The sequence below is a fragment of the Neofelis nebulosa genome, chromosome 4 (assembly GCF_028018385.1).
Source record: "Neofelis nebulosa isolate mNeoNeb1 chromosome 4, mNeoNeb1.pri, whole genome shotgun sequence".
Classification (NCBI taxonomy): Eukaryota; Metazoa; Chordata; class Mammalia; order Carnivora; family Felidae; genus Neofelis; species Neofelis nebulosa.
The window spans coordinates 18,777,450-18,799,880 of NC_080785.1; the positions used below are offsets into that span (position 1 = coordinate 18,777,450).

At 47.9% G+C, this 22,431-nt stretch overlaps 1 protein-coding gene across 1 annotated transcript in view; it reads left to right on the top strand.

Moving 5' to 3' along the window:
• The first annotated feature begins 12,808 nt into the window (after positions 1-12,808).
• WDR91 (WD repeat domain 91) overlaps positions 12,809-22,431 on the top strand; it is a 28,484-nt gene continuing 18,861 nt past the window's right edge. Inside the window, exons 1-6 of the mRNA XM_058724207.1 lie at positions 12,809-12,981; positions 14,503-14,682; positions 15,234-15,440; positions 17,011-17,094; positions 18,066-18,196; positions 19,288-19,453. Of these exons, the coding sequence (XP_058580190.1) occupies positions 12,859-12,981; positions 14,503-14,682; positions 15,234-15,440; positions 17,011-17,094; positions 18,066-18,196; positions 19,288-19,453 (891 nt within the window). The 5' untranslated portion in view covers positions 12,809-12,858. The remainder of the gene's footprint in view (positions 12,982-14,502; positions 14,683-15,233; positions 15,441-17,010; positions 17,095-18,065; positions 18,197-19,287; positions 19,454-22,431) is intronic.

Consider the following 22,431-nt stretch of genomic DNA (forward strand, 5'->3'; position numbering starts at 1 on the left):
AGCCAATGGGGAAGTGCGGTGGCGGGCCAATGAGGGTGCGGGCCGTGGAAGAAAGAATGTAACGAATTGTCTCAAGGACACACAAAAGGGGGAGACTGACCTTCTCACCTTGCCAGGTGGCTCCTTTTCAAGTGGAGGTCACGCGAGGACAGGGAGGGGGTGGGGGGATGCCTGTGCCACCCCAGGTGCCCCACACAGCCCACAGAGGACTAAAGGGAAGTTCTCTAACTGGTTCCACTCACCGGACACTGAGCCCAGTTTTCCTCATCCGTCAAGTGGGACGATGACACCTACCTTACAGGGATATCTTGAGGCTTACAGAAGACACCTTAAATAAAGGGTCCAGAGAACTAGGGGCTCCCCATCTCAGGGAAAAGATGAAAACGTGTAGGTAGGAAGGAAACCGGCATAAAGGGGGTGGGCCAGGGAAATGATGTTTTAAATAAGGGGAGAGAACTTTGGGGAGGGGGGCGTAAGAAGGTTAGAAAAGAGACCTTCAAAAGCTTGGATTAAAATATCAAGAAATAATAAAAAAAAGGACCCACTCTTTGGGACAACAGGAAGCAGGCATTCTTTCAGTTGAGGGGGAAAAATTCCTTTTCCCCAAATCTAGATATACTCTTGTCTTTTGGCCTCTTTTTGCTTGATCCCCTGCACCCGTAAATATTTCCTGATGGTCGTGACCCCATCGCATCAGCTGTGCACCAGGAGCAGTAGCCAGGCCAGGTGCCCCCTTGCTGCCCTCTGAGGGGGCTGAACTTCACCCCGGGGCAGGGGTCACACAGAGGTCTCACACCTAGCTGTGGGCTTGGTGGTGCACAGATCTGTATCTCTGTCCAGAAGTGCCCTCCCCGTGACTGTAAGGACCGTCAGTGAACCAGTCCTAGCTAAACCGTGCAAATAGGCCACCTGGCATTCCGTCCACACTCCAGAAATTCAACTGCAGTGAGTGCCAGACTCCTCTTTAAAAGGATTTTGGAGGATTATTGAATTATGTGTTATGTACAAAGAAACTGTCACATAGAAAGCACCTGGTAAGAATCAATTACCCTCCTTTTCAGGGTAAATGTCAAATGTTCATTTCAGTTCAATTCTGCTTAGGTCCAGGCTCTCCGGTGGCCTTTGATGCAGGGTCTCTGAGGGCCCCCGAGGAACTCCTTTCTCCCCCACCCCTTCCTGGTCTCTCTCCCCCCCACCACTTCTTGCCTCCCACCATCAGCCCCTCCCCACACCCTCCGCAGCACTGCTGGGGCCCCGGGGAGCAGAGGGTGCTGGGGAGTCTGCAGCTCCATCCTGGAGAGCCTCCCCTTTGCACCGAGAGGACACAGAGGGGCTCAGAGACCTACCTGCCTCAGGTTTTCATCTGATCAGTGCCCCCCCCCTCACCTCACCCCTCAACCCACACCACACTGCCTCCCTGGATACGCCGCCCTGGAAGAACCAGATCTGCATCCAGAAGAAATGCAGTCGGGGGGCAGGGGGATGTTACTAGGAGACCGCTTTACCTGCAGCAGCCTGATTTCTTGATTGGAAATGGAGATCTCTGTCCACAGAGATCTCTGTCCACGTCAGTCAACCTTCCCCACAGCTGTAAGGAGGAAGGCTCTGCTCCTGAACCCTGGTACCTCCCTGTGGCTCTCTTCAGCTTCAGATACAATCAGAGTTCTCCTCGGCAACATTCACACACACTGTCACTTTTGACCCTGCCCCCTCCCTCCCAGTAGCATAGATCCCTCCCTGAAATACCACCTCCCTTACACAGTAGCATAGATCCTGCTCTGAAAACCCCCCCTCCCCCCATCGGTTGGAGGGCACTCCCTTCTCCTGGATCTAGCTGACCACCAGGTCCACCAGGATGCCTCTAAGATCCCTGCATTAATGACACCCCTGTGGGGCCACCCCTGTTCTGCGCCACTTGGCCCTGACTTTCTCATTAGAAGAAAAGCCTTTTGTGCTTGTTCCCCATTGTTGGTCTATCGACTTCATGTGGTAAAGGGCAGGGGCCTCAGACCCTACCATTTTAACATCCTTCAAACTAAATGAGAGTGATGGGTTGTGTATTGGGTACCCACTATGTTCCTAATCCTTATGGACAAGTCTGTGAAGAGTCTTAATTCCGTTTTATAGATGGGGAAGCCAGACTCCGAGGAGGGCAGTGATTTGTCTAAGATCTCAACATCTAAGGTTCTTTCTGGTTCTTTGCTTTCCATGGCTTTTGGGGTGACATCTAGTGAGATGACTATCAACTACCTTAGGCCAGAGAGAAATTTACCTGATTTTATAAGCTTCCGAACGAAAGACCCGCAGCTTTGAACTGAGGGCTGTGGACAGTGGCTCTTGGGCAAGGATGTAGAGATACCGGAACCCTGTGCCCTGTTTGCGGAAATGTAAAACGGTACAACTGCTGTGGAAAACAGTATGGAGGATCCTCAAAAAGTTACAAGTAGAACTAACTGCCATATTATCCAGTAGTTCCACTTCGACATATTTATCCAAAAGAAATGGAAGCAGGATCTTGAGATGTTGGCCTCCCGGGTTCATTTACCATCATTCACAACAGCCAAGAGGTGGAAGCAACCTAAATGTCCATCAACAGATGAATGGAAAAGAAAATGTGGTGCACACACAGTGGAATAGTATTCAGTCATGAAAAAAAGATGGATGAATCTAGAGGACATTATGCTAAGTGAAACAAGCCAGTCGCGGAATGACAAATACTGCATGATTCTACTTGTAGGGGCTATCTAGAGTAGTCAAACTCATAGAAGCAGATTGCTAAAGAGTGGTTGTCCGCAGCTGGGGGCAGTAAGATGCTGGTTACAGGGGCTGGGGGCAGTCACCAGGGGGAAATAGGGAGCTGCTGTTCAATGGGTATAGAATTTCAGTCACGTGAGATGAAAAAGTTCTAGAGATCTGGGCACATAGTTAACAATGCTGTGCTACACACTTAAAAATTTTTTAAGGGTAGAGGCGCCTGGGTGGCTCAGTTGGTTAAGGGTCTGACTTCAGCTCATGTCACGATCTCATGGTTCGTGAGTTTGAGCCCCTCACGGAGCTCTGTGCTGACACCTCACAACCTGGACCCTGCTTCAGAGTCTGTGTCTCCCTCTCTCTCTGCCCCTCCCCGCCTCAAAAATAAATAAACATTAATTTTTTTTTAATTTTTAAGGGGGTAGATCTCATCTTACATGGTTTGTTGTTGTTGTTGTTGTTGTTGTTATTGTTTTTACTACAATTTAAAAAAGCAAGTTGAGGCTAAGTGATTTACTCAAAATTCAAAAGCCAACCAGTGGTGTCTCAATGTGGAGTTTTTGCCATTTTTATAGTGTCCTTCATGAAACTATGGATATATTCTTTACTTACTCAATAAATATTTATTGTGTGCCCATTATGTACCAAACAGTGTTTTAGGTGCTGGAAATATAATGATAAACAAAACAGACATAAAAGCTGATTCTTGTTGAGTTTTAACTCTAGTGCTGGGGGAGGGAATAAAAAATAAAAGTGTTTCTAGTATATTAGAAAGTTTGATAAGGAGGGAAATAGGGAGTATGGGGAGAGGGTCCATTTCAAATAGGGTGGTCAGGGAAGATCTCTCAGAAAAGAGATTTGAGCCAAAACTTGAAGGAGGCCAAGAGTAAGCCAAGTATATAACAATGGGGAGAGTGTTCTGGGCGGAGGGCACGGTACATGCAAAAGCCCTGGGGCAGAAGTGTGCTGAGTGCAAAGCAAGGCGTCCCTGTGGCTGGAGCAGAGTGAGGCAGTGAGTGAGGGGCAAAATAGTGAGACATGGGATCAGAGGGGCAAAGGAGAGGGGTGCAGGGTTTTCACGTGGCCACTCTGGCTGCTGGGTTGAGACGAGACAGGGAAGCCAGGGTGGAAGCAGGAAGATCAGGTGAGCCGTTAGAATTATACAGGAGAGAAAATACGAAATGTGGTGGTGAGGTTGAGAAATCATTGGATATTGAAGGGAAAGCTCACAGAATATCCTGATGTGTTGATGGCGGAGGTGGGGGCATGGCAGAAAGAGGGGAGTCAAGAGTGACCCCCCAGGTTTTGAACCTGGACAACTGGAAGAATAAAATGAAACAATGGGAAGACCATGGGCCAGGTGGCATCAGTCCATGTGAGTCAAATCATTGGTCAACCCCTTTATTAATTTTCTAGATAAGCTTAATTTTAATTGAGCAAACAATACACATTCCCCTTGTGAAAAACGAAAACATCTTGAGTCCACTCCTAGTGTTCCCTCCACTTTGTAGAATTAATTGCCGTCATTAGCTTGATATGAACGCTTCCAGATCCTTTGCTGGATGTTTACATGCCTACGGACAGTCCCTTGGAAAATGTAGTTTGGTTTTGCAAATTTTCAGAGGAAAGAATGTTTCCATAAGCGTATCACTCCGAAGCTTGCTATTTTCACTCGACCACGTAGGTGGAGATCTACCTCGTTCATTTACTGCTGCACAGTATTCCATAGATTCCATAACCAGGGCGGAAAGGTGAATCCATTTGAAAGCGAAGAAACCTCTTGCAACGTGTGTTAGGGTCCTTTAGAAGATTAGTATACGTACGCACATTCATTTATATATATGTGTGTATACACATATGTACACGGGGTCGGCAGGGGGCTGCCCCAGTTATTGCAGTAGATAAAAGCAGGACTGCAGAGCGCAGGGAGTTACTTTTTAGGAAGCATGGCAATCAAGGTGGGATTCCCCCATGCAGTCTCCCCTTGTTTGTGAAGGCAGTATTACTTATTAACCTGGGAGTCTTGGATTGTTCTAGCAGTGCAAGTGAATGATTTTATAGACTCATAAACCTATGGACTCCTACTGCTGGCAGCCTAAGGATGCCATTACTGGTGGTTTACTGTCCTGTGTAAATGGGACTTGGCTGCCTTCTGGGATAGAAGGCGGAGGTGTGGGAGAGGGGCGGGGTCTCTGATTTGAGCTACTCCTCAGGGGGGTATGGTCACAGTGGTCTGAGAAAGGTGGTTCACTTTCAGTCTCGGGGGCCCATGATCACTAAACAGACAGGCCAACGTTCCCAGCAGGTGCCTCATCCCAGCATGGGCTAGTAGTGCTGGAAGGACCTCAGGGTCCTTCTGATCCAAGATCTTTACATTGCAGATGTGGAAGGGGAGCCAGGGAAATGTCACAACTTGATGATCAGAGTTCATGTGTGAGGTCCTATAGTTGGTTCCCCAAACTGAACTGTAGAGGCACAGAATTGGGAATTCCCGGTTTGGCAGCAGCTTATATTTATAAGTTTTGGGGAGGACAGGTGTAAAAGCTTTGTGTGTGTCAGCACTAAGATATGGCAATGAAAAAAGAACGTGCTGTATTTAAAGATAGTCATTATATTTATAAAAGAAAATCGATATGGGTTTGGGGTAAGGAATTTGAAAAATATTAAACAGTATAAAGACAAAGTCAGAGGGTGCCTGGGTGGCTCAGTCGGTTAAGCGGCTGACTTCAGCTCAGGTCGTGATCTCACCGTCCGTGAGTTCGAGCCCCGCGTCGGGCTCTGGGCTGACAGCTCGGAGCCTGGAGCCTGTCTCAGATTCTGTGTCTCCCTCTCTCTCTGACCCTCCCCGCTTCATGCTGTGTCTCTGTCTCAAAAATAAATAAATGTTAAAAAAAAAAAAAGACAAATTCAGAAACCTCCCATAAAATCCACACTTCTAACACCTAAAGCCAATAACTGTAGATATTTTGTGTGTACGTATATATTAAAGATACAATCCACACACTTCTTTATTTTTTATTTTTTTAATGTTTATTTTTGAGACAGAGAGAGACAGAGCGCCAGCAGGGGAGGGGCAGAGAGGGAGAGAGACACAGAATCCGAAGCAGGCTACAGGCTCTGGGCTGTCAGCACACAGCCCGATGCCGGACTTGGACTCGTGAACTGTGAGATCATGACCTGAGCCAAACAAAGTTGGACGCTTAACCGACTGAGCCATCCAGGCACCCCCATAGCACACTTCTTAAAATTAAACTTTAAAAAAATAAAATATATAAATAAAACATTAAACTTTATATTTTGAAGTAATTGTAGATACATATGCAGTTGTAAGAACTAATATAGAGAGATCCATGTACCAAGTTTCCCCCGACCGTAACATTTTGCAAAACTATAGTACAGTATCACAGCCAGGATGTTGAAATTTATAATCTACCAGTATTATTCAGATAGCCCTATCTTACTTGTACACGTCTGTGTGTGTGTGTGTGTGTGTGTGTGTGTGTGTGTGTTTAGTTCTCTACAATTTTATGGCACATGTAGGTTCACGCATCCACGAACACAGTGAAGACGGAGAACAGTTCCATCACAAGGAGCCTTCACTTTGTCCTCTTATAATCATACTTCCTTCCACACACACGTGCCAACTCACCCCTGGCCCTTGGCAGCCACTAACCTGGTCTCCAAATTCTCTAAATGTTGTCTTTTCCAAAGTGTTACGCAAACGGAATCCTATCTTTGGTATGTATGTTACCTTTGGAGATTGGCTTTTTTTCAGCAGCAGAATCTCCTTGAGATCTTACTGTGCGTGTCTTACTAATTCATTTCTCTTTATTGCTGAATAGGATTCCATCGCATGAATGGGCCACAGTCTGTTTAACCAGAGGAGGTGAGGTGGGGCGGCTCTGCTCTGGGTCCCAGCATTGCCTGTCAGCCCTGTTTATTCTAGATTCTTTCAAAAAGACATGAAGGACATTTGAATGGCTTCCAGTTTTTGACGTTTATGAATAAAGCTGCCATGAATTTTTACGTACAAATTTTCGTGTGAAGGGAGATTTTCATTTCTCTGGGATAAAAATCCCCGAGAGTACAATTACTGAGTCCTGTAGCAATTGCGTGTTTAATTTATAAGAAACTGTCAGGTTTTTTTCCCTGGAGGGTGACTCGTATGTTTTCTAACAGGTAGTGGGACTATTTCTCTAAGTAATTAAAGAGTCTTTGAAAAAATGTGATTTTTAACAACGACATAATATTGCGTGGGGTAGACGTAGCATAACTTACTTAAGCTTTTCCCGAATGTTGAACGTTTTGCTTCACGTTTCTTTGTTTCTCTGCAGAAATCATTAATAGACTTCTGCACGTGGAGTTGGTGTGAAAACCAGGCCAGCTGGAACCGGTTCTTGCAGTGGCGGGTGGGGAGGGGTGGGGGGGGTGGGGGGTGAGCAGGTTCTGAAAGGCGGATTCAGGCTGACTTGGCCGCACAAGGGCGGGAGGGACATTGCAGTGCTGGGTCTTTCATGGTTCAATGAGAGACGCAACTGTCATGCAGGCAAGGAGGGTTCACGGTGGCACTGACAACGACGTCCCCTTCCACCTACGTTGGAAGGCTATCATAGTCAGAAATTCCCTTTTAGCTCGCCAGGAGAAAAACACCGGAATGTCACAGATCTTCATGTAGTCAAGTGCCAGGAGAATCAGATGGTCGCTGGGTGAACTTGGAGCCAGGAAAAGGGAGGTGGGATGCCTTTAATGGTCCAGTTGGGGGTGGTCTACAGCCTCCTTCTCATCTTGAGAAAGACAGGACAGAGCACAGAACGTCATCTGCTGTCTGAGCCGGGCACGAGGGCTTTGATAGGCTCTGCCACGGTCGCTCTCCGGATTTCTGTGTGTCTGTGTTTAAAAACTCTTCTAGGGGCGCCTGGGTGGCTCAGTCGGTTAAGCGGCTGACTTTGGCTCAGGTCATGATCTTGCAGTCCGTGAGCTCGAGCCCCGCGTCGGGCTCTGTGCTGACAGCTCGGAGCCTGGAGCCTGTTTCAGATTCTGTGTCTCCTTCTCTCTGACCCTTCCCCATTCATGCTCTGTCTTCTCTCTGTCTCAAAAATAAATAAACGTTAAAAAAATAAAAAAATAAATAAAACCTCTTCTGACACCATATTTATTTTGTGAGTTGGTGCCCTTCAGTCAAGTCCTGTGAGCCTCGTAGCTTTTCTCTCTTTCCGCTGACTTTGCATCTTTGGTGTCCGATCCATCTAGGTGGTTTTTGCAGTTTGACTGACACTCAGTGGGAAATGCACTTTTCCTCAATCTTGACTTCTTGGGGGGATATCTCACCATAGCCTCCAAATACTTACAACTTTCACTATTGTAAACCATGTTCATTGTTACAAATAACTCACACTCTTACAATTGACCCTGTTTGACATGAACCTTGTCATTTTTTATCATTTCTTTAAGGGAAATTCTAGAAGGAGAACCATTGGGTTCAAGAACATTCTGGAGAAGCTTGATCATTTATTAATTCATTCCTGGAAAAGCAGCTTATTCTGAAGCTTTATGAGAATGTCCCTTTCATTTTAACAATACTGGACAATATTTTTTTTTAATGTGAGTTTGATAGGTGAAAAGGGCATTTATTTTAATTGGTATGTTATTAATTTTCAGTAAGTTAAACACCAGCATGTAAGCAGGCAAGGTTGAAGGTTATCAACAGGGACCCCACGAATTGCTACATGGGTCATGGTGGGCCTCCTCCAGCTTTCAGAAGTGCTCATAGCTTTTATGGCACTGACCCCGGGGTAGAAAAGATTCCTCTGCCCTTGGCAATGGCAGTGGGTGCTCTTTGTTGCAGATGTAACCTAAAGTTCCCGGCAGTACCGTCATGTGGACTTTATTTCCTCACTCATTAATTCCCCAAATAGCTACTGAGCACCTACTTTTAAAGGACTGTGCTAGTCACCGGAGACACTAGGACCAGCAAGACACCTTCTCTGCTCTCAGGAGTTTACAATCAAGGAGATGAGACAGATGGTTACAAAGCAATGGGATAAGCACACACAGGGTGCTATGCCATGAGAACAGAGAGAATAGCCAGTATTATCAGAGAGAGGTAGTGGCTAAGGACAACTAGACTGAGTTGAAAAGGACAACAGGAGTTCAAGCGAGAAAGCACGGCAGAGTCAGGCAAAGGACCGGGTGAAAAGAAATCTCAGAAATTGTGGGGTACGCCAAGGGCATCCCAGAGCATCAAGATTAGAATGGCAGAAGGCGGAATTTGAAGGAAACCCTAGAACCTTGGACCTAGAACACCAGGTGCTCTTGCTCCTCTGACCTGTTATCTTTGGCTACGGAGGGGTAAGTTGATCCGTGCCCCGGGAAGAATGCTCCAGCTATCAAAGAGACCCGGTGTGCTTAGTCTGAGTTCTAAAACTCTTCAGGAGGAGGGATAACTCCTTGTCTTTCACCTGTCTCACAAGTTGACCGATTCAATGATGCTGCTGTGAATCTCTCGGCAGAGCCCTGGGGGATTCGGAATCAGAAACGTAAATTTGAGGCACTGACTATTTAGTCTTCCTGAACTTCAGTTTTCTATTTCTTTTAAAAAAAATTTTTAAAAATGTTTATTTTTGAGAGAGAGACAGAGTGCAAGCGGGGGAGAGGCAGGGAGAGAGGGAGACACAGAATCCCAAGCAGGCTCCAGGCTCTGAGCTGTCAGCACAGAGCCCGACGCGGGGCTCGAACTCACGGACCACGAGATCATGACCTGAGCCGAAGTCGGGCGCTCAACCGACTGAGCCACCCAGGCGCCCCCACCATTTTCAACTTAAAGCCTCCATAAATGCTTCTGACTGAACTAGTACGGTTAAGTTTGAGATGGCCATGCGTATCTGGGCAGGAGCTCAGGGGAAAGGGCTGGGCTGGAGGTCAGATTTAGGAACCATCGGTGTATAGATAATAGCTGAAGCCTCCAGGGGAGTGAGGTGGACCAGCCGTGCTCCGGGTCCTAATATTATTTACAGTTTCTGGGTCTCTGTTTTAGCTTTCACCAAAAACAATGTGTCTGGAAGTCCCGCGGTCTCCTCTTCCTGAGTTCTTTCTGCCCACGAATGGCCCTATCATCCACCCAGATGCCCAAGCCAGAAACTTGCCAATTACTGATCAGCCCTGCTCTTTATTTACCTTGGCTAATCAGTCACCAGGTCCAGCTGATTCCACTTCTCAGGAATTCTCAAATCATCCTCGCTGTTACCAGTCTAGTCTCATCCCTTGCTCAGAATGCCACAGGCTCTCTCTGGCCTCCATCGCCCTTCCGGCCCTGCCCACATCCAGTCCAGCCTCCACTCTGCAGCCAAGTGTGTGCTTCAATCGTCTGGATAGCAAACCGCAACCCCCCTCCCCCCACTGCCCCCCGGGGAGCTAATCCCGAGGGCAGAGACCCTGGTCTTCCTTATTGTCCTTTTCCTGACACCTTGCACACTGCCTGGCATCTAGTAGGTACTCATTAAATGTTCACTGGTTCCCCCCGCCCCATCCTTCCTTCTCTCCTGACTCAAAGGCAAAGGGAGATGATTAGATTGAAAGAAAATTTGTGGTTCACCTTGTGGATGCCCCTGTAATTTTTTTTTTTTTTTTGGCATAATGTAACTGCTGCAGGCCCCCGACCACACCTTCTTAAGGGACCCCCAGGCTACCTGCTACTTTCAGAGCAGGCTCCAGAGCATAAGCAGTAAAAGATTAATCAGATCAACTAACTGGAACTGATGAATAAGCTGGAGAATCTAGTGCCCTCTCCAGTTACATAAACACAGCTCAGCTAAACGTCTCTAGAAATCTTTCAAGAGTGAGCAAAATAATAGGGAGGGAAGATGGAAAGAAGGAATGCTTTGGGCAGGGAACCTGTTGGTAATGCCACAGAGCCTACACACGGGAGGGATCCAAGAGTTTCCATTCCCTCGAGCCGGGCTATCTTGTTTGAAGGTGGCTGAGCCCTCACTGAAATTGCCCTCATTCATACAATTCAACAAATATTTATTCAGCATTTACTACAAGGCAGACGCTGGTTTCGGTTCTGAGGATATAGTAGCAAACGACTCAGACAAAATCTCTGCTTTCGTGCAGCTTATGTTTTAGCGTACAGGGAGACAGGCAATAAATAAGTCAAACATCTAGCTTGTCAGATGGTGGTAAGTGCTGTGCAGAAAGAGAAGGCAGGGCAAGGGGGATGAGAATTCCAAGGTGAGAGTACTGCTCTTCTGTATGGGATGGTCAGAGAGAGCCTTTCTGAGATGACATTAGCACAAACACGCGGAGCCTCCTTCACGCGTTGCTCGGATGAGCTGTCCGCGTGGGTATGAGGCAGAAGACACTTCTGATAGAGGAAAGTGTTTGCCCGAAGGCCTGGGGGAGCTGCCTTTCACTGACCAGAAAGCCAACCTTAGCTGATTTTACAGGGTCTGGTCTGGGAAGTGCCAGCGCAGGTGGAGGTGAGGCACGTGGGACCTATGGCAGTGCGTGTCAGGTGCCTTAGGAAAATTGAATTGGCGACATTCTTGGAGGCAGAGGTCTTGGCCATTACTCCCTTTGGGGGATTTTCCCAAGCACTCTTTTGATGATCTGAGATCCCAGTCAAAGTAGGATTTTGGTCTGGTCCTCCCAGGAGTCAGAGTTGACTCGCCTTGCCTGCCCTGTGGGGCAAGGTGTCTTACACCTGTGAAGACAGCGAAAGCAGGCAAAGGGTGAAGCTGGTCTCGCTGTGGCTTGCTCCCTGTTATCTTTTCTGGTTTCTCTAGTGTAGATCAGAGCTGCTGGAGTTCAGTTTCCATATAGTTGAGTTGGAGGGTCTGGACAAAGTGGCAGTAATGATTCTGAGTTCTACTTTGATAACTACAGAAAGCCATACCATTAGAGGGAAGATGGGAACAAATACTGCATTTTAATGATGGGCGATTGTGCTAAGTTTTTTACATACATTATCTTATTAAGTTTTCATTACTCTGCAAGGTAGATATCATTGTCACTAATTTACAGAGGAGAAATGGAAGGCTCAAAGATACTGGCTCTTTACCTGCTTACAAAAATATACTTTATAAATATTTCAAACAAGATAAAGTAAAAAATAGGAAGTGAAAGTACCTCACAGTCTCACCTCTTAGACAAAGAAACCCTAAGTGATGAGTGTATAATCTTCCTTAAGTTTTAAAATGTACACACAAACACACAACGCATCCCTTTTTTTTTTTTTTTGGTAATGTTTATTTTATTTTTTGAGAGACAGAGAGGAAGAGCATGAGCCAGGGCAGAGCAGAGAGAGGGAGACACATTATCTGAAGCAAGTTCCTGGCTCCGAGCTGTCAGAATAGCTGATGCAGGACTCGATCTCTCAGGAACCATAAGATCATGACCTGACTTTGACTTGAGCGGAAGTCGACGCCTAACTGACTTAGCCACCTAGGCGCCCCATCCCTTTTTTTTTTTTTTTAAACAAGAAACTGGGACCATAGTATACACACTGTTCTGAAATTTGCTTTCTTTTTTCCTAACAGTGTATCTTGGTTATCTGGCCGTGTAGTTGATTACTCTTATTAATGAAAGTAAGGTTTTCTCTAGAACTCTCTGATGACTCAAACTGGTTGTGTGACTGCACGCAAGTCACTTTACCTCCGGACTCCAGACTCCAGTTCCCCTTATTTGTAAAACGAAGACACGGCACAGAGGATTCCGCGATGGAATGCCAATGAGCAGGGCACCTCTCCCCCTGCCCGCCTCGTGACTATCTGGGATGTTCTCCAAGGTACAACCCTACTTGACTTGGACGGCAGCCGCCACTTTCAATAACTCAGATCACAAAGCCGGCGCCAGCGACGCCAGAAAACCCAGGCGAGCAATGGGTTTTCCAGCCGCTCATCCCGGAGGGTGAGGCTGACGGAAGCGGCTGGGCAGGGCTGGGGGCGGGGATGGGGAAGGGCCACAGGAGCGCGGCGCGCGGTGCGTGCGGACTGATAGGCGGGCCGCGGCGTGACGTGCTTGGCGCCCGCGCCGGGCCCCGCCCCGCGCGGCCCAGGCTCCGCCCTCACTCCCTCGCCTGCCGCGGCGACTCTCGGCGCTGGCGCAGCGATGGCGGAGGCCGTGGAGCGCACTGACGAGCTAGTCCGGGAGTACCTGCTGTTCCGCGGCTTCACGCACACGCTGCGGCAGCTGGACGCCGAGATCAAGGCGGACAAGGAGAAAGGGTTCCGGGTGAGGGACTGGCGGGCGCGGCGCGGGCAGAGGCGGCCCCGAGGGAGACCGGAGCGGGCTCCCCCACCCCAGCACTGCCCTCCGGGGCGGGAGTGGCGCTGTCACCGCGCCGGGGGACTGTCGATATCAGCGCGTCTGGCCCTCTCCTGACACACGAGGAACTGAGGTCTTGAGAGAGAACGCGACTTGCCTGAAGTTGCTCGGCGAGTCAGGAGCATCGCTGAGGCTGGAGCCCAGGTGCCCTGACTCCTGGTCCAGGTCGCGGTCCTCCGCTCCAGCCTCCCAGCAGGTGCTGGCCTGTCGGCTAGGATGGAGATAAAGGTTTTAGGAGCTAAGGATGGGTAGATAGTTGAGTTTGGGCAACAGAAACATTCAAAAGTTGGCTTCCGATGTCATTGGGAGCAAAGGGGTCTGCAGTCGAAAATGTCAGCTGGGTTCAAATATCTTTTGGTGTTTGTTAAAAATGGCTTTGCCGGTGACTTATTGGCAGTTTGCCCCTGCAGTTGAGGAGAACCTTGCTGTACGTTTTAAAACATTATATTTCCCCTTCTCAGATGTGATTTTTTGTTGAGAGGTTCTTGGAGTTTGTGTGTTTGCTGACTCTAATTGGTGTTGGCAGGTGAACTGTGAGAGAGGCAGTGAGCTAGTAGCAAAGAACGCTGGGGGAAGTAGGAGACCTGAGGTCTCCTCTTGCCAAAGTTAGTGGTACTTAGTGGCAAAAGCAAATCATTTCAGCTCTCCAAGCCTCAGTGTCCTGCTCTGTAAAATGGGGATGTTCCTGGGACACCTGCGTGGCTCAGTTGGTTTAGCGTGGGACTCAGGTTTTGATCTCAGGTCTTGGGATCGAGCCCCGGGGCTGGGTGGGCATCCCTGCTGGCTTGTGTGCTCTCTCTCAAAAAAAAAAAAAAAAAAAAAAAGAAAAGAAAGGAAAAAAGAAATGGGGATGTTTGATTGGTATTGGCATCTAAAACCTTTTACAGACTGTGTACTCTGGTGTGATTTCCCACAAGGAGGTGACTTCTTTGCCTTTCACTCTGAGCCACCGCAGGGGCTGTGGTAATACTTCCATGACTTGCAGGGGTCAGTCAGTGCTTCTCTCTGGGAGTCTTAGACTCCTGGAATGCCGGAGCTAGGAGGAGGATTATGGAGGTTCTCTCTTTTTTGTGTGTGTTTTTTGAAATCTTAGGCATCCGAGACCACAGAGTCGAAGTGACATTGTCAAGTTGGTTGAGGAAGACAGACACAGATCCAAGACCTAGACCCCCTGCTTCCAGGGCCAGAGGGCTTTTACCCTTGAGCTTTCCATGCTTGCTGGAGGGTCAAACCCCATATCTAACATCAGGAAATAGCTCAAAAGCTATTACGTTACTATGTTTTGAATGTTTTCTAGATTGCCGATTTAGAAAAAATTCTCATACTCGAAGCCCAAGCAAGAGGAAAAAGGTGTATTAACTGTGTGAGGTGATGGGAAAATTCCCTCTTGTCCTTCACCACCACCTGTGTCCCATGTTTCTCCGCCAGGTGGACAAGATTGTGGACCAGCTGCAACAATTAATGCAGGTGTATGACTTGGCTGCCCTTCGGGATTACTGGAGCTACCTGGAACGTAGGCTCTTCAGCCGCTTGGAGGATATATATAGACCCACCATCAACAAGCTGAAAACCAGCCTGTTCCGCTTTTATCTTGTCTACACGATCCAGGTGCTCGTTAGTTCAGGGATTCCTCGGAGAGAGTTCTTTGATCCCGAAATAGATTTTAACTTCTGGGGAGACCTGTCTGTGTTACTTTGGGAGAGGGTGGAACCGTCACAATGCAAATTATTTCTTGACTGTTTTCCTAGTTTTTTTCCCTTCTCATGTGTAGATCATCTGACTTGTCTTCCTCATTCCTGTTTCCTCTCGTTTTCAGCACATAAGCCTGGGTGGTGTTTTAAAGAATATAAGTAGGTGGGTTAAAGCTTGGGGAATAAAGATTATAGCCTACCCGGGGGAATAAGTCACTTAGATTGTTTGAAAATCAACGAAGAATTAATTTTTTTTAGGGTGGCTTTTATCTCCAGGACTTCAGTTTGAACGAGCTTTTTTAAAATTATAAGGAACTTGAGAAAAGAGTGATGTCATTTATTTTATGGAGTTTGTAGACTATATTTGGCCACTTACCTGGCAGGCTGATACCCAGAGGCTGATGAAGAATCTTACTTCTGGACGTCTGTCTCTTCCCCCTTCTTGCTACCTCCTCCTTGTCTTGGCAGACAAACAGAAATGACAAAGCTCAAGAGTTCTTTGCAAAGCAGGCCACAGAGCTTCAGAACCAGGCTGAGTGGAAGGATTGGTTTGTCCTGCCCTTCCTGCCGTCCCCAGACACCAACCCTACCTTTGCTACGTACTTCTCTCGACAGTGGGCCGATACCTTCATTGTGTCCCTGCACAACTTCCTGAGCGTACTGTTTCAGTGCATGCATATCCTTTCAGCCGCCTGGGGCCGGGGGCCTCCTCTGAGGCTTCCAGACAACGTGATCAGTGGCTGCTGCTCTTGATGCAATTGCTTCTGCAAAATGCCCAAAGACGGCTGTCATGTGTTATGTGAGGGGGCTGGACAGATTGTGATTATTTTTGTCAGTAGGCCAGGAAATCGTCAATCTTCGTCCGGATGCTGCTAGACAGCTGATGGGCATGAGCAGGGACTGCAGTGGCAGTGGGGGACAAGTGGCTGGCCCTGGGAGGAGCCCTCAAATCGGGCTGAGCAGGGGTTGCTGCTGCTTAGCAGAACTGGCCAGCCGAGAACACCCTCTCCGTGTGTGCCCTGTGCCCCCGAGGATATTACTTGCCTCTGTTGAGATTAGGTAGCAGGTCAAAATACTTCTTGGGCTAGAACTTCCTTCCTGTGTTTGCATTTGGGTCACACTCTGACAGTGACCTCAGAGTTCCTCAACTTGCCAGAAAACAGAGCAGCGGTAGGAATATATGTATGGGTATTGAAGAGAGAGAGAAAGAATATTGATATTTATAGCCTACCCTGTTTACCATTTTGTCATGGAAAGCCTGCATTTTTGAGGCCCAGGAGATCCCCATTGCTCATGCTCTCTAGGCTAGAATTCTAGAGGAGGAGAAGGGAGTCCGGTTTGAATGGAGCTGCTTGGTGAGTCACTGATAAATTGGGCGTTGTAGAGGCCGGCCCATGGGTGGCCGTTTTTGGTCTCTGGGAGGGGCACCGTTTGGTGGAGGTAGGAAGGGTGCCCTTTCCTTTTGTATTGTGAGTCTAGGTGTCAATTCCACTCTTGCCGGGTACAACCGGTCCTTCTGCCCCCTGCTCTTTATCCTGAGGACTTTCAGACTAAACTAGGAGGGGGCTCTGCCCAGTAGCATTTTGCATGACCATGTGGGCCTTCTAGGTCTTTTCAGTGTAGGACAGTGCCCTGCAAACTAGGTCACATACATTTGAGCACAGTTCACGTCCCCAGTACTGAGGCCCTGCCTGCTTTGTGCTCCTCCTGACTGAAGCAGTTGAGGGTTGTTGGGAAGGACTGACCCCCGATCTAGAATGTGGATATTCATAGGATGGCATGTTACTGTCCAATCTGCAGAAAGCTCTCTCTTCAGTCTAAACCTTTGCTAGGGAGAGGTTCGGTCTGGGAGGGGAAGGCCATGTGGCTGAGCCTTCGGCCCAGCTGGTAGACCAGTTGGCCCCTGGGGTGGCTTCTAACTGAGTGTCTGCACTGACCTTGCTACAGCTTAGACAGGCCGTGAAGTCCACTGAATGCTTGCTCTTTCCTGCTGGTATTTGGGAGAACACGCTCAGGGTTGGGTATATGTCCTCTCTGTGGGCTGACCAGCCAGATTGTTATGAGTGTCTGTATGTCTGAAGAAAGGCCAGAGCCGGCATCAGGGGAGGGACTTTCATACAGCCGTGGAGGACCAAGTCTGTACTCTTTTCCCTCTGACTTATGTTCAAGGGTTTTGCTGCTGGGTCAAGAGTTTGGGAAGGACTTTTAATCATTTTCAGTCAGTCTTTTTCTTTAACTTTGTGCACCTGTACCTGTGATTCTGAACTTTGATGCGGAATGCCAGAGGACCAACCAGGTTCAAGAAGAAAATGAAGTTCTTCGCCAGAAGGTCGGTTCTGAAACACACTTACTTCTTGGGTAGAACTTCTGCTTTTCATGTGTGAAATTAGGTAGTGGTGGTGGAGGGCTGATTAAAAATAGGAAAGCACTGATCTCAGATGGAGGTGAGCCACAAGAAAGTCAGTATGGGAGATTTGGGGTCTGGAGCAGTCTCTGAAAACCAGAGGCCAGGTTCGTATTTTGAGTCCTGTGTATAGCACAAAAAGCATAGCAATGGTAATGAACTTTCAGAGGAGAAGGACCCATGTGCTTTCATGCCTTATAACTTTTGTATGTCTCTTTCATACTTCCAGTCCTTTTCCACATACATCCACATCTATGGTGTTTACAGCCCAGATATGAATTAATTGTTCTGCTCAGCTCCATGATCCTCTAGGTGTGTAAAACAATAGAGCCAGGGGACCCACATTTGCCTTTGCATTTTGTCTGAGGAGCATTTCTCTGTTCTTGAAGTTAAGGCATCTGTAGGTCTTTTTTTTTTTTTTTTCTCCAGAAAAAGGAAGATTATAAGCTGTTTAGATTTTGGGTGCATGTGCCTATGTAATTTTTTTTTCCAGGCATAAAAGTCAAAAATGCTGAACTTTACTGAAAAAAATGTTCTGTGAGAGTTCCAGAACCTGATTTTGTAGATTTTGTAGGTTCCAAAGGGCAAAGGATGGCATGGAGCTCTTTTTCTCCATGAATTCAGGAAGAAGCAAGTCAAATGATACAAAGAAGTGGGATTTGTGCGTCTAACAGTCGTTGTTTTCTCACCTCATGGTGGTCAAGTAACAGGTGCCACTTGCCCTTTTTCCACCCCCCCGCTCTGCGGTGAGCAGAGGGTGAGACGGGCGTCCTGGGGCTGACGCCCAGTGTCCTTTTGAGCCAGTGCGGTTGAGCGTTGGATGTGATGTCTCATGCGCCTTGGCAGAGGGAAGGCAAGGTGAGTTTACCACCCGACTCGCCCCCACCCCTGCGCAGCTTTTTGCCTTGCAAGCCGAAATCCACCGCCTGAAGAAAGAGGAGCTGCAGCCAGAGGAGGAAGAGGCCTTGGTCCAGCACAAATTGCCTCCTTATGTCTCCAACATGGACCGCTTGGGGGACTCAGAACTGTGAGTGTGTGCCCACTTCGGGGGTGGGAGGGCCTCCCCCTCTCCCATCTGTCCCCTGTGCTCTCACCTCGCCCCGGCTCTCTCACTCCTGGTGACAGGAAATGGCCAAAGAGCCTCCTTGGCCCTCACTGTTCCTGTCTGAGCTTTCTGAGTAAGGTCCCCTGGCCTTTCGGGCCCCCAGCCTCTGAGCCCGCCCCGAGGGAGGGGGACTGTACGTCCAGATGTGCGCAGCAGGGATAAATAAACCCGACGCTGTCGTGCAGCCTGGGGAAGTCTGTGTGTGTTGAAAGGGGTGCCTCAAGGGTGAAAAGGTTGGCACCCAGGAGGCGGTGGAAGCATGCACCTGTCTGAGGGCTTGAAGAGGTAGGCAGATGGGGAGTGAGGTATTTGAGCAACCTTAAAATATAGCAAGTTAAAGCAGAAGTCCCAGCTGACGCTAATGGTTGTAGCCTTGAATAACCCAAGGCACACAGTGGTCACCCAGCCATGGACTGGTGAGTGAGGATGCAGACCCAGGCAGGCGTATTCCACACCTGCACGTGGCCAAGGGCTGTCCCAGGAGCAGCTGGTCCGGTTTCTGAGCCAGCAGGGTCCGGTGGAAAGCAAAGGCAAGCCAAAAATGTAACTTAAACATTTTTACTTCAAGTAAAGAGAAACAAGGTAATTTTATGATATATTTTATTTAGCCCCATATATTCAAAACATTTCAACATGTGATAAATGTAAATGTAAACAAAGTATTGATGATGAGCTATTTTACACTCTTTTTTCATGCTAAGGCTTGCATTCTGCTGTGTGTTTTGTACCTCCAGCACGCCTCAGTCTGGACCAGACACATTTCAGGTGCTCAGTGGCGCATGTGGCCAGTGGCCATTGGCCCGCACAGCTCTGAGCTTCACCACGGCCCTGCACGCTTCACCGCTATGCCAGATAGGCTGCTGGCTCCCTTGGGTACAAGAAATAGTACCGAGGATAATGCCAACTTAGAGCACAGGCGTGTGCCCCTGGAGCCGTCCACAGCCCAGGAGGCCTGTGCTTCGGGTTTCCCCGGGTCCCCTCCAGCCCTGTGACCTTGTGTGTCTGCTTTCCAGAGCCATGATGTGCAGCCAGAGGAGCACTTCCCTCTCCCAGTCGCCTCGAGTGGGTTTCCTGTCCTCGTTGCTGCCTCAGAGTAAGAAGAGCCCCTCGAGGTTGTCACCTGCCCAGGGTCCCTCGCAGGCTCTGAGCTCGGCCAAGAAAGAGCCCTTCAGCAGTCAGGTGAGCACACAAGACCTGCCTTTCTAACTCCTTCCTGGAGGCCCTTGACCTCTGACTGGGCTCTCAGACCCACGTCAAGTGCGGTCTTGATTGCCCTGTTGTTAGGACTGATTTCTCTGCTATGCTGATGAGATTCCTACATTCACATCCCGTCTGCTTTCTTCCTCTCTCCCACCTCTCCCTCATGCATAAGCGATGGCTCTGCAGGATGAGGGCATAGATAAGACCATAGTGGGGGATCCGAGACAGTAAGGAGGGAATCCACTTCACACATCCCATGCCTACCTGCGTCCCCTCTTCTGGTCAGAATTGCAGGTGTCGTGGGCAGAATGAGACAGTAGGCAGGTGCGTGCTGCTAACCAAGGGTTGAGACAGGTCACAGCCCCACGTCTAACCCAGAGGGACCTTCACCCAGCACGCTGCCGCTCTTTGGCACCTGCAGTCCCATTCCAACCGTCAGAGGTCTGTGACACCCTGCAGGGGAGTGGGTACATGGCAGTGACGAGTATGCTTGAATCTCTTCTCTTTTCTCATAAATTCCTCTGAACTCCTGAAGGCTTGTGACTGGGATTTGGTGGCTCAAGGGTAGATTCGAGCCATTCTGGAATTTTGAATTTTTGGTGATATAAAGTGGTGTGTAGAGAAAGAGTAAATTAGAAAAATCAGTATATTTCTTCTACAAGTTGGTATTCACTGATTCAGCAAAGGACTTTTTGTTATTTTTCACTTTTACAGAAACTTGCAAGAGAATTCTTTTATGCCAGTTCACACCCCAAACAGCCGTGGGTCCCACTGAGTAGTTTTCCTGGCAGAGATGGTCAGAATTCATTGCTTTTCACAATGCCTTCCAGAGTGAAAGTTTGACATACCCACAGTTACACTCCGTTGCTTGGGCAGGGACCCTTTCTCTTTTAATGTATTTTTTTTAAGTTACAGGTAAAGTCAGTTGTCATAAAGTCTGCCTTCCTCTCCTACCACCCTTGGCTTGGGCACACTTGCAGGTTGGGGCCGCCCTCTGCGGCAGGGAAACAGGGGTCTACTCCAGGCCGCCATCGGGACGGTGGGGCTTTCAGCACAGCCCTTGGCTTTGGTATTTCTGTTGAAGCACAGATGCTGAGCAGGACACTGGAGAGGAAAGAGTGCGGGCTCGGGAGGCCAGCGGTGTACTTTCAGCCCTGGCTCCTTGTGTCTCATCCTTGCTTAGATCGCTTGAACTCATCCCGATTTGCCTGGGCTGATACTAATACATAATCCTCGAACTGCTGCAGGAGCCCTCGGTGTATGCAGGGCCTGGCAGATCGCACCCAGTACATCTTAGTAGTGCTAGTTGTATTAGTGAAGGTACTGGCCTACTTGGGCACCCGACTCAGCCCTGAGACCTGAGGTGCCAGCAATGCAAAATGATTGTCACCTGGCATTCATGAGGCCTGTGGCAGTCAGAACAATCCTGGTGATTGCTATGGCTATTTTTCTGAATTCCAAACCTGAAAATTCAAATTCCAGTTCTATGGAATGTGGCTGAGTAAGTTTTACTGTTTGTTTTGCAGATCTCTGTCACAGTGCGATATTTTCTAAGTGTAATAGACGATGCATGGGATGCTAGGTCTCTTGAAAAATGCAGGAAATCATGAAATTCAGTTTCATTAAGTTGAAATGAAAGAAAACACAAGGATGGGTTCCTTGGGGTTAAGCTGGTGGCCTTGTTCTTTATGAGATCAGGAAGTAGGTGTCACATGGTGAGATTGGAATGGGGTTGGGAACTTTTTGTGCAGTTCATGTTCAAGAGATGAGGGTAAGAATTTGTAATTTGCGGCAGGCCACGTGGCTTAGTCAGTTAAGCATCTGACTCCTGATTTCGGCTCAGCTCGTGATCTCCCAGTTCGTGAGTTCAAGCCCCGCACTGGGCTTGTGCTGACAGTGTGGAGCCTGCTTGGGATTCTCTCTCCTTCTCTCTCTACCCCTCCCCTGCCCACCCTCTCTCTCTTTCTCTCTCTCAAAAAAAAAAAAAAAAAAAAAAAAAAGAATTTGTAATTTGCAGCAAGCAGTCCTTGCCTCTAAAATATATTCAAATAGAACTTGCGTCACTGTGTGGCATATTAGCAGAGCAAAGGTAGCTCTCTTTCCGTTTCATGAATGGAGGTGATAGATATCTACATCTGAAAAATCCAGTGGTTGTGGATCTCTTGCGGTTTTATTAATTTATTAACTAGACTCAGCATTCAATTCTGAAAACAACCTGAACTTTGAGGTTCAAGAAAATCACAGAATTTTAGAGTTAGAGGAAGCTTAAAGGTCATATGTATAGAGGAGCACATCGGATTGATTGCCTCCTGTGATGTGGAGCTCACTACTTGTCCATGTAGGGATGTTTGCCTGTTAGCAACCTGTTTGTAGAAACCTCTGTATAATTATTACTTGCTAATCTTAGCTTTGCCCTTTGAGCTACGTTGAATAAGGCTTCTTGTTAGGACACTTCCTGTCTTTCCATGCTAAGCACTCACTGTTCATTCTTCTCTCTCCCCTCCACTCTTTTTGCCATATGATGTGATTTCTAGACCCCTCACCATCCTGCACCCCTTCTCTGTGGGGCATTCTTGTTTTTTAATTCTTCCGTTACAATTGATATGCTAAATTTGAGTGTACAACTCAAGATTGTGCGCTCTTACCAATAGCAAATGCAGTTAGTTGTGTGATCACTTCCTGTGATTTTAATGATGCATAGCTTTTAATTTAGTAGAAAATGACATTGGCTTTTTTAATAAACCACGTTGCTTTGTTAGGACATTTGAAGCACCTAGTCTTTTTCTCACTATTGCCACACCAGAGCTCTCTTTCTTTTTCACTAGTGAATAAGCAAACAAAAAACATAAGCTGTGTTATTAACTTAGCAATAAAAATGATCAGGCCTTCCTGTTTTAAATGTTGTTTATATGTAACATTGTAAGTTTCAATCCCATCAGCATTTTGCCCACTTGTGA